Here is a 12,891-nt window from a genome sequence, read left to right on the forward strand (position 1 = left end):
CTCCACCTAAGACTATGACATGCTGCGGAAATTTATGTGAAATGTATTCCAGATTTTCTCTCAGTTGTTCTGCCACGAATGCTGCTGAGTCGGGAGGTTGGTAAATGGAGCCAATTATTAACCTAGCTCGGTTGTTGAGTATAACCTCCACCTATAATAATTCACATGAACTATCCACTTCTATTTCACTACAGGATAAACTAATACTAACGGCAACAAACATGCCACCACCGGTTGCATGCAATCTATCCTTTCTAAACACCGTCTGTGCCTTTGTAAAAATTTCGGCAGAATTTATCTCTGGCTTCAGCCAGCTTTCTGTACCTATAACGATTTCAGCTTCGGTGCTTTCTATCAGCACTTGAAGTTCCGGTACTTTACCCATGAAGCTTTGACAGTTTACAATTACAATACCGATTGCCGCTTTGTTCCGCACCCTTTGAGGCTGTTGCCCTTTCTGTACTTGCCTTAGGCCATCTAACCTAAAAAAAAGAAACGCCCAGTCCATGCCACACAATCCCTGCTACCCTTGTAGCCGCCTGCTGTGTGTAGTGGACTCCTGACCTATCCAGTGGAACCCGAAACCCCACAACCCCATGGCACAAGTCAAGGAATCCGCAGCCCACACGGTCGCAGAACCATCTCAGCCTCTGATTCAGACGTTCTACTCGGCTCTGTACCAAAGGTCCGCAGTCAGTCCTATCGACGATGCTGCAGATGGTGAGCTCTGCTTTCATCCCGCTAGCGAGACTGGCAGTCTCCACCAAATCAGATAGCCGTCGGAAGCCAGAGAGGATTTCCTCTGATTCATGGCGACACACATCATTGGTGCCAACATGAGTGACCACCTGCAGATGAGCGCACTCTGTACCCTTCATGGCATCCGAAAGGACCCTTTCCACATCTGGGATGACTCCCCCCCCAGAGTGCACATTGGTTTTCTTCCCCTCCCTTGCAGCCATATCCCTAAGGGGGCCCATTACGCACCTAACATTGGAGCTCCCAACTACCAGTAAGTCCACCCTCTGCGACCACCCGGATCTTGCAGACCGAGGGGCAACCTCTGGATCAGGACAAGCAGCCACGTCCGGCCGAAGATCAGTATCAGGCAGAGACAGAGACTGAAACCGTTTCATCAGACAAACTGGAGAGGCCTTCTGTTCAGCCCTCTGGAATGTCTTTTGCCCCCTGCCACACCTCAAGACGACCTCCCACTCTACCATGGGTGAGGGGTCAGCCTCAATGTGGGCAGTATCCCGGGCAGCCACAGCCATAGTCCGATCGAGGGATGCGTGGGACGAACTGGCCGTCCCCGACAAACCCCTGTCCGGACCCCCACAGTGAATCCCATTGGCAACAGCCTCAAGCTGTGTGAATGAAGCCAACACTGCCTGAAGCTCGGAGCGAAGGGATGCCGACTCAGCCCGCATCCGAACACAGCAGTCGCAGTCCCTATCCATGCTAAATACTGTTGTGCAAAGAACGTCTGAACTAATCTACAGAGAGCACAAACAATTCGACACAAAATTTAAACGGTTATTAAAATACAAGACTGCCTAGTAAATGCAGTAACACTGCTACTTGTGCACTGCTGACACACTGCTCAGCGGCAGAAGGCTAACTGTACTCTCAGTAACGTACAAAGCCTATTTGAAAGAAATAAACAAATGACAGACTACTACGTGACTTTACACATCACATCACATATATTAAAATGCAAATCTGCCCATGCTAAATACGAAACTACACAATGATTTGGTGGATTTAACTAAACAAGTGCGCTAAGAACACTCAACCAAATTTTCAACTTGACTACAACACTTATATGAACGCTAAATAAGCCACTTCCTGCTACTTGTGCACTGCTGACACACTGCTTGGCGGCAGAAGGCTAACTGAAAGTCTCGTTGTGTGATGGTACAACATGCAATGTGTCATTTTAAAAGCAATGAAAAGGGTGGAGATGATGTTTATATTGATCCCTACTGCAATTTTCTGTATGGGTTCTGGAACTCTCGGATCCGAGGTGATGCAAAACTTTCTTTTACGTGTGTAGTACAAGGTACTATTTGGCAGTAATATTACCTGAACTAGTTACCATGTGAAGTCGGAGATCAAATTATCTGCTACTCATAACACATAATGAGTCTACATCAACAACCCTTCCCCCTCCCTAAATCCTTAAAATACTAAGAGTTCACTGAGCAGTACCATTTGTCTTAACTCACAAAGTTGACAGTTACGACAACTAACACTGCTCTTACCATCGCCAACTAGCAACCATTAAACAATGACTACATATGAGATTACTATCTTAATTTTTCTTTCACTTACATCCACCAGAGTTAACGGGACCTCATCTAGCTGCAGATCACACACAATACGTGGCTGTGTCTTTGAACGTAGCGGTTGTTCACTCCTGTTCCGTTTAATATGTGCCTGTGCGCTCACAGGAGACATCAAAAAATGGTGCTCCCATGTAGATGATTTCGACATTTTTACCTAAAATTGTGTAACTTTCATTAGCCATAAAGTTAAAAAATAATAATGTTAAGTAATTGACTTAAGTATTCTAGAAAATTTTATTTTCTTGAAATATCATACGTGTCCCATTACATCCAGTTACTTAAATTTCATCCGGCAGACATCTGCAACTCTTAACCATTACTGAAACGGCAAAACTACACTTTAAATGAAACCTGGTATACTCACAGCCAGTTCGTCTAAAGGTAAATTCCCCAGCAATGTATTTACAGTGTCCCAATACAGAGCAAGTGTGTTCAGCTCCACAAGTTTGAAACTGGTGCCTCTTGCCTCCCAATTTGTGAATCGTGGTATCCATTTATCATCGCAGCTTTGAGCAGTCAGTGAGTCAATAGTCACACCACATACAAACATCTCTCCAGGTACAGTTACATCATCCTCATAGCGCACATGAACATCCTTTATTCTTAACTGAAAATATAGATGATATATAAATATTATGTAGATACTTAAAACTGATTTACACAGAAAAATATTTCCTTTAATTTGAGAAACTAAAGGAAAGAAAAAAATACATTTGCTAAAATTGAAAATTATTTATAATAGCACACAGAGGAACATAAAGTATAAAGTTCATGAAAGCGAAAGACACTCACAGTGGAATACATTGTAACTATAAAATGAAATATTTCTTTGCCTCTTACAATCGAATATTCACAATCAGCAGAAAGGCCAACTAACTGAACATTCCCTCAAACAATTAATATTTTTATGAATCAAGCACTCAGATGAGTGTAAACTGAGAAATTAGATATTACTGATACTATCAACCAAACAGCACATAAGTCATCTCTGTTATGCAGCCATATGGCATAATATATTGTAGATACATATTTTATATGAATTTCTTGCATTCAAAATTTTGTTGTTGGCTTCTTTCTAATGATCCACAATTTCTTCCTTTTAAAGTAATAAAATTCTTTATGTAAATTAATAAATGTAATATGAGGTTTCCTGTTGATCTCTGTTTGAGATGCAGCAAAAAATTAAAAAAATTGTGTCCATTGCTGATATGCCTTTTCTTAACCCAATTTCTTGCTAATCTGAAGCATTCTCCAATACACTTCTTAAACTATTACTCCAAAGAATGTACTAGATGATTGATCCCTTTGTAATTGGTATAACAACTAGCTTCCTTTGTACATAACTTTATCATGTTTACACTCCACTATAGACTTTTAGTCTTTTGGTGTGCAAAAGAGACTTATACCTAGGGATTTTCTGTTATAACTCCCTTAATAAGTTCGGTCACTTTTCCTGCATATGTGCGGTCTATGCTTGTCACAACTAATTCTCTCACTGCAGTTTGTGATGTGTGTGTTTCTTTGTTCCATGGCAGTAGACTATCCACATCTTTTCTAAAGAATTTTCACAGTTTTGAAAATTATTCAACCTAAATATGATAGTACTATTATAACTACTGTCATTTGCTTTGCAAGTAGCATACCATAGGTAACTTTATCACGCAGATGTTTATTTTTGACAGCTTACTCTTCAACTTAACAATAAAATATTTTATCTGGTCCTATACATTCTGTGGCAATAAAGTAATTCAAAACATTCATCAAGGCCAGCAACAGCTGTGAAAAGTCATGTAGCCGGAAGTTATGCACAGCGTGAAGTTCTCTCGCTGTCTTTTGTTACAATTCACAAATACCTAACATATACATGAGTATAGTCAGTACTGTTATTATCTTATCAAATCAATAACTTTTCTTATAACCTCATTACCAGTGAATAAATTGAAAACATCTACAATTCATTATATGTTTTTCAGTATTTTGTGGAATCTTGGAAACAGTTTCCCCCAACATTTGACTTTTTAGGATGATATAGAGAGATGACAAAAAATTATAATAGGACTTTTGAAAAAGACAGGTTACAACAGTCTATCAAAACTCAAGAATTTATTTCCTTCCAAAATAGACAAATCTAAAAAAAAATTCTTAATTCTCCCTACTTATAAATGTGTCAGTTCTTGGTTTACTCTCCTTAACTTTCAACAACGCTTACTGTAAACTAGAACACAAGTATACTTCAAAATCCATGCTAAAATATTTTTGCCTTGTCTTCATTCATACTATATAAGTTCAAAGTTTAAACTTTAATTGCACAGGAACGTTTGATGTAATCACTAATGTTTTTTTTCAAAAACAATTTTTTCGGTGTAGTTCTATTAACATCAATACTATGTGAAACTCCTATTTATTGCCATTTGTGTTACACACATATAAAACCACATACCTGCAAATTTTCTACAATATTTGTCACGAGACCAGTGCCATAACTGAACCACGAAGAATAAGAACCTTCCTGCGGTGTTTCAGTTTCTGCACGCCATCTTGCTTCCATTGCATCCAGGAGATACAATTTATATTCCTGATCAGCATTTTCTTCTGCTTCTTTATTCCACTGAAAAATATTAAAAATTAATTGATTGTATCTTCAATGATTACTTACACTCACTCTCAGTAAAAATGCAGACAAGTTCCAAATAAGTACTAACTAATTATAATATATACTTTAAACAATATGAAATACATGTCAAGAACTGCTTGAAATAATGTCAGGATTTAAGACATTTGCATAAAATAACCTCATTAAGTGTCAATGGTCCTGCTATGACATACAGCCTTTCAATAATAACAACCCATGGTGCACTTCTAATTTGACGCACAGGTATTTGGAGTTTCACTTTTCCAATAAAACCACTTCGTATCTGTATTGGAAGCCCAACTTGACGTAATGCATCTTTCCTTAGCGGAAGATTCTCCAATTCAACTTCTCCTGCAATGAAAGTAAACACAATGTAAAATTTAAAAGCAACACTCTGATCACACCACATTTTATACGCTACATTTACCACATGCAGAACTAAGTAATTTACATTCCACGTACATGTTGAAAGATAACAACAGAAAGTAATTACAAGCTCTTCTCTTAACAAAGGACATTCAACGTATCTATTAACTAACTGCTACTGAAGCTATAATATTTGCAGCCCTTTTTTTATTTAAATCTTGCAGCATGTTTTTTATGATTAAGGTACAAGAGTAGTAAATCTACTTTCTGCAAATTCTCTGCTTGGTTGTACAAGTAGTAGTTTTGTAAATCCTCGTTGCCAGTTTTGTAAAGGCCTCATCACTGCTGCTGTAGAGGCTATGCTGCCACTGAGTTTGTGAAACAGCTTCTAATGCTGTACACTGCTAAGACAATTTCTCTCTGCCACTACTACACAGCCATGCCCCAGGGTCAGGTAACATGATAGAACGACGATTCTACAACACTCCAACAAATACGTAACGAAGTCACACAAATGAGTGAAAAAGGTTTACTTCGAAAAATGAAGTCTGCAACACTGCATGTAACATAACGCAAAAAAGGCCCTCAATGGCTAAGTGTAAACAACTGTAGGTAAACTTCACAGTAAATAGTGGATGCAATTTACAACAATTGTCTGTTCACTTCTAAGAGTTAACTAAGCGACATCCCCCGTCTAGATCAGCCCCGGACGATGATCTATAAGCAAGTGAGTGAGAGCTGCTCTTCTATCTTCCGAGTAGGCTTCTGTCCATTGTCGTCTGGTAATTGGCAGATTTTACTCAGCCGGCAATTGGCCAATGCAAAGTCGATATCTTCATCCTCAGCACCGCACATGGTGTTGGTGCAACTCAAGGAAGTAGTGAGTCTCTATGGCACTGGCATCAGCTCGCGTCTTTGCACCTGCAGTGCTTTTGCCCTGGCTGTGTCTTGCTTGGAAGACAGAGCAAGTAGTGCTGAAATAACTTACTAGTTAAATGGAATTAGGCCAAAAAAAGGTTGAGATATTGGGGTAGTGGGGAGGGGGCATAACAATAATCGAAAAATGTTACCAGTTCAATATAATGATGGATCAATTGTATGACAATGTCAACAGAAATGGTCTTATCAAGCCATTACACCTCTCTGGGTGACAACACCTTGAAGTAACACTGTCAGAGTGGGTGGGGAGGCTTGTGTGTTCGTGTGAAGCTGAGGGCTATGCCAGCTGTGGGAACCTATGGTCGGAAAGGTCTTGGCTGATGGACCAGACTTAGTGGGTCCCACAGCGACCTGTCATCCCACATCCATTCCTTGTCCTTTCCCAACTCCTCAATACCCAGCCCAATGTGTTATGTGATCTGTGCTGAGGGGTGCATGGCACATGGGAAGATGTGTCGCAAACGGAGTCACCTCCGTTATTAATTAGCCTTGCACCACATGGGGATTCCGTCGTGTGGACCAATTAGATTCCCAACTCTCATAGGACTAAAATGGACACGAAAGAAAATAGCAATACTGAGGGGCAAGTTGAGACCTCATGACACCCAAACATCGGGGCTGAAACTGATGGAAAACATCCCGTCAGGTGAACAGGGGACAGACCTGTTCAAGAAGTGGGAATGGTTACTAAGAAGTTGCACCAGATTAAGATCAAAGACTTGTCTGGGGCTCAGAGGAGAAACTTCTTAGAGAACAAAAGCTAAAGGAAGGGAAAGACTGGCTTCCTGAACAAAAGTGGAGGGAACTAAAAGGGCTGGCACCCAAGACCTCCAAGAAAAGACGGTCCCAGGGTGAAGGGGGGGTGTACAAACCCCTTCTACATCAAGGGCAGGCAGTAAGAGAACAAGGGAGGAATCTAAAAACCCCTCTTCTCAGGGTAAGCATATCCAGAAAAAGCCAAGGCAAGAAATAGGGAAACAGACCTATAGTACTGCAGTCTTGATTTTTACGGTGGTGGTTATCCAGAAAGGCTATCCCCTGGTCAATATCACCTCGCAGCAGGAGCAGCTCATGCACATGCCTGTCTTTGAGAAGGCTGGGGGGAAAACTGGTCCAGGACCCAAATTCAGGAGAGAGTATCTGGATCACGGTGCTCTTATGTTTGTCTGTGAGGGGGTGGGTACAGTGGACTGGCTTAAGGAAAAGGTGCCCCTAATATCACCATGGGAGGATGCAAAGCTGCTGATAAAGACAGCAGCTGAGCTCTTCAAGACCACAAAGACATTGATCTGGGTGCCAAAACTCCTTAAGGATACCTCTCCAGAGACTCTGATTGATAAAATAGTGTCTCAAAACCCTACATTCTCAACAGAGGATTGGAAGGTAATCAACTTGAAGGTTGCACCAAACGGCCAAAGCCTTGTGATAAAAGTTGGAGAGAAGTCCCTGAAGGCAATGCAGGAACAGTACCTGAGACTATTCTTGGGGTTCTCGCAGGATGTCGTCAGGATAATCAAAGACATCAGAAGCAACAATGGCAGCTAGATGTTCTAATGGAATGTTGTCTACTCCCAGGACCTTGTCTCAACTTTGGCCTTCTAGTGTTCTGTCAAATTCTTCTCGCACTATCATATCTCCCATCTCATCTTCATCTACATCCACTTCTCTTTCTATAATATTTCTTTCAAGTTCATCTCCCTTGTATAGAACCTCTTTATACTCCTTCCACTTTTCAGCTTTCCCTTCTTTGCTTAAGACTGGTTTTCCATCTCAGCTCTCGACATTCATACAGCTGCTTCTCTTTTCTCCAAAATGCGTCTTTGACTTTCCTGTAAAAGGTATCTACCTTCCCCCTAGTGAAATATGCATTTATGTCCTTACATTTGTCATCTAGCCATTCCTGCTTAGCCATTTTGCACTTCTTGTCTATCCATTTCTTAGACATTTGTATTCCCTTTTGCCTGCTTCATTTGCCGCATTTTTATAGTTTCTCCTTTCATCAATTAAATTCAATATATCTTGTGTTATCCAAGAATTTCTACTAGACCTTGTGTTTTCATGTCTATGATTCTTTGCGACCTTAACTATTTAATCTCTCAAGGCTACCCATTCATCTTCTACCATATTCTCTTCCCCTGTTCTAATCAACCGCTGCCTAATGCCCCCTCTGAAATTCTCAACAAGTGCTGGTTATTTCAACTTGTCCATGCCCCTTCTCCTTTATATCCTACCTTTTTGCAGTTTCTTCAGTTTTAATCTATTCATAACCAATAAATTGTAGTCAGAGTCCACATCTGCCCCTGGAAATGTCTTATAATTTAAAATCTGGTTTAGAAATCTTTGTCTTACCATTATATAATCGATCTGAAACCTCCACATATAAAGCCCTTTCATGACTCTTGAACCAAGTGTTAGCTACGATTAAATTATGTCCTGTACAAAATTCTAACAGGCGGCTCCCTCTTTCATTTCTTTCCCTCGGACCATACTCACCTACTATTTTTCCTTCATTTGCTTTTCCTGCTGATTGGGGCATGTGCAGAGTTGGAAGAACAGCAAGTGCCAAAGACAATGCTAAGTGCATTGTTTTGTTTTGTTTTAGGGTGCAAAAACAACTAGGGTCATACGCGTCCATGTTGGGACTGTAGAACATGAAGACAAAGAGAGGAGTTAAAAATAACAACACGTTAATCCTAATCAATGGAAGAAAACAAACCACAGAGAAATGGAGGTCTTGAATGAAAGAATAAATGTCCTTTGCCATACTGCTACGACAATTAGAAAGTAAAACTCAGTCAATAGCCCACACGTTGTTCACTAAAACAGCCAATAACTCAGACGGCAGATACAAATGAGAATGTAAGTGGTTAAAAAAAAAGGGCATTCCATTAGGAAATGGTGGACTGTCAAAGGCTGAGGGCAATGAGCACAAAGCGGTGGGGGAGAACCACTTAACAAATGGCAATGGCTAAAAAGACACTACCTGCTGACAGACAGCAACATAGAGATCATCGGGGGGAGGGGAGTAAGAACTAGTGCACACAGTCTTTGAAGGGCAGTAAGAGAGTCTGAGCAGAGCACACAATAGAAAAGACGAGTCGCCAGATGAACTCCTTGGCCTGATACAGGGCAAAGAGCTCAGCTGTAAATACTGAGAAGTGTGCTGGAAGCCTACAGTGAAAGACATGGGTTCCAATGGCGAAGGCACACCTGACACCACACCCTCAGTCTGAGAGCCATCAGTGTACACAAATTTACTATTGTGACGTTCCATGGGAAGGTCGTGAAACTGAAGGCGACAGAGTGAGGCTGGAATAGTATCCCTAGGAAGCGAATGAAGGCCAAGGTTACCATGGGCCACTTCATGAAGCCTCAGAGGTAAAGGATTCACACCCAATGGGAAAGTTGCAGGTAGTATAAAGCTGAGCCGCCAGAGCAAGTGCCGAAAGCAGACTCCAAGAGGTAACAGAGAAGAGGGACGTGCCCCATACTGGTGATTAAAGGAGTCATCAAAGGAGGAGGCATAGGATGGGTGACCATGCATGGCAGACAAATGGCGTACGTACCCTGATGAGGAGAAAGTCATGACAATAGGACAGTGGTAGTCGAGCATCTTGAGCATACAGACTCTCAACCAGGCTAGTGTAAAAGGCACTAGTGGCCAAATGGATGTCAAAATGGTGGACAGTGTCGAGTCGGAAACAGCGGGGTTGGACATGCAAGCACATAAGCAAAGCATTGATAGTCTAGTTGCGAATGGACAAGGGACTGGTACAAATGGTGGAGGGTAGTTCGATCTGCATCCCAGGACACTTAAGACATTGAGGGACCGCGTACAGCGGGTTGCTAGGTAAGACACATGGGAGGACAAACAGAGTTTCCTATCGAGCATGAGCCCCAGGAATTTCATAGTTTCAATGAATGGAAGAGCAACAGGCCCAAGATTTAAAGATGGTGGGAGAAACAAAGCTATTGTCGATGCTCCAGGAGTAAAGATAATCAAGACATCACTGAAGACACCACTCAGTGAGACAGGTCCATGAAGAACTGCAACAGATGGCAGAATCGTCAACAAAAAGGGACCTGGAGATGCCCAGTGGGAGACAGGCCATTATAGGGTTAGTGACGATAACAAAGAGGATGATGCTCAGTACGGAACCCAGAGGCACTCTGGTTTCCTGGATAAAGGTGCCCGACAAGTCAAAACCCACACGCACCTTGAAAACTCAGTCTTTTAAAAATTCCTGAAGGAAACACAGCAGGCGGCCAAGGAAGCCCCACGCGTAAAAAGTACGGAGGATAGCAGTTTTCCAGCAGGTGTTAAAGGAGTTCTCCAAATCGAAAAAAAGGGCCACAGTCTAGGATTTCCAAAGAAAACCATCCATGACATGGGTGGACAAAGTAATGAGATGGTCAACTGCAGAATGGTGCGCTCAAAATCCACCCTGTGCAGTCGTTAGTAAATTGCAAGACATGATCCACCATACCAGCCGAGCATGAATCATATGTTCCATCACCTTGCAAACACAGCTGGTGAGAGAGATAGGGTGGCAGCTAGAAGGAAGGTTTTTGTCCTTCCCAGTCTTAGGTATGGGTATGACGGGTTTCACACCAACATCCGGGAAATGTGCCCTCTGCCCACATGTGGTGGTACGTATTAAGCCGAAAGCGCTTGCCTGCAAGAGAAAGGTGCTGCAACATCTGAATGTGGACAGCGTCTGGCCCTGGGGTGGAGGATCAGGATGAACTGAGAGCATGATCTATCTACGAGGGCGGTTCAGAAAGTAACCTCCGATTGGTCACAGTGCGGGTTGTGGGGGGAGTAGCGACGCCATCTGTGCGTTCACGCACTCAACAGATCAGTCGGCATCAAGCCGTGGTCGAGTGAACGTCGTACCTGCGCTAGTTTAGTTTTTGTGGCAGTTTGAAATGTGTGCTGCAATAGAAAACCCCGCCAAATGTGAAGTGCGTGCTGTCATAAGGTTTTTTACAGCCAAAGGATATTCTGCAGCAGCTATTCATCGTGAGCTTTGTGCCGTGTACGGACCAAGAGTTATGAGTGAAGGAGTTGTCCATGAATGGGTACGTTTATTTAAAAGTGGACGAGAAAACGTTCATGATGAAGAGAGGAGTGGTAGACCATCATTGGTGACTGACGAACTCGTTCAGACAGTTGATGCAAAAGTTCGTGAAAATCGACGTTTCTCAATGTCGGAGTTGTCTACTGGTTTTCCACAGATTTCTAAGACTCTCATGTACGAGATAGTGACAGCAAGATTGGGTTACCGTAAGTTCTGTGCACGATGGGTGCCCAAAATTCTTACCGACCACCACAAAACTCAAAGAATGGCCTCTGCATTAGACTTTCTGTCACGTTATGAGGACGAAGGAGAACCACTGTTAAACAGAATCGTGACCGGTGACGAAACCTGGATTAAGTACGTGAACCCTGAGACAAAAGAACAATCAAAGATGTGGGCACATTCAAATTCGCCTACCAAACCAAGAAAAGCCTCGCAAGATTTTTCTGCCAGAAAACTGATGGCAACGGTGTTTTGGGATGCCAAAGGGGTGTTGTTGGTTGAATTCATGGAACGTGGTACGACCATTAATCAAGACGTGTACTGTGAAACAATAAAAAAGTTACGACGGGCTATACAGAACAAACGCCGTGGTATGCTGACTTCCGGTATCGTTTTTTTGCACGATAACGCCCGTCCTCACTCTGCTCGCAGAACAACGGCCCTTCTTGAGTCCTTCAAGTGGGACGTTATCAACCATCCACCTTACAGCCCAGACCTGGCGCCAAGTGATTATCACCTCTTCATGCATTTGAAGAAATGGCTCGGGTCACAGCAGTTTGATGATGACGAAGAGCTCAAAGATGCAGTCACAGGCTGGCTCCAGGCACAAGCGGGCGATTTTTATGCAGAAGGAATTTCAAAGCTTGCGAAGAGATACGATAAGTGCCTCAATCGCTATGGAGACTATGTAGAAAAATAGTGCAAAGATGTAGTTGTAAGATGTATATATTAAAATATTTTTATTTAACTTGGTGTATTTTTTTAAATCAAACGGAGGTTACTTTCTGAACGGCCCTCATATCTCGTAGTAAAGGTGGCATTGTGGCACTCATGATTGTGAGAAGAGAAGGGTATCACCTGAACCTCCTCTGCTCGTTTCCAATGGAGGAAGGCAGGGCGATAGCGGGAAGAGCTTGAAATTTCCGCACAATGGCGGCCAAAGGTGTTGGAGATAGCAGTAGGGTCCACGATGACATCATCTGTTACTGACAGGCTGTAAATTGGCGAATGGACCTTGGTCCCAGAGAGCCATCAGAGGTTGGCTCACATGACAGAGGAAGGGTGGAACAGTTAAAAGAACTAGTGAATGAAATCCAGCTTTCCCGAAGAATGCAGGACTTTGCACACATCTGTTTATAATGAATGCAGTTTGCCATTTTAGGATGGAGGTTAAAAACCCGGGGAGCACGTCCCCATGCGCAAATTGCATTGCAGCATGCCTCAGTCCACCAAGGGACTGGGACATGGAGTGGTAAAGAGGAAGGCCGAGGAATTAGGCATTCTGCAGCAGTAAGGATAACAC

At 42.4% G+C, this 12,891-nt stretch overlaps 1 protein-coding gene across 1 annotated transcript in view; it reads right to left on the bottom strand.

The window, feature by feature from the left end:
- LOC124605329 (vacuolar protein sorting-associated protein 13D) overlaps positions 1-12,891 on the bottom strand; it is a 552,708-nt gene that overhangs the window by 525,848 nt on the left and 13,969 nt on the right. The window contains exons 2-5 of the mRNA XM_047136935.1: positions 5,141-5,331; positions 4,789-4,956; positions 2,713-2,955; positions 2,335-2,502 (exon numbers count right to left, since the gene is read on the bottom strand). Coding sequence (XP_046992891.1) covers positions 2,335-2,502; positions 2,713-2,955; positions 4,789-4,956; positions 5,141-5,331 — 770 coding nt within the window. The remainder of the gene's footprint in view (positions 1-2,334; positions 2,503-2,712; positions 2,956-4,788; positions 4,957-5,140; positions 5,332-12,891) is intronic.

The sequence above is a fragment of the Schistocerca americana genome, chromosome 3 (assembly GCF_021461395.2).
Source record: "Schistocerca americana isolate TAMUIC-IGC-003095 chromosome 3, iqSchAmer2.1, whole genome shotgun sequence".
Lineage (NCBI taxonomy): Eukaryota > Metazoa > Arthropoda > Insecta > Orthoptera > Acrididae > Schistocerca > Schistocerca americana.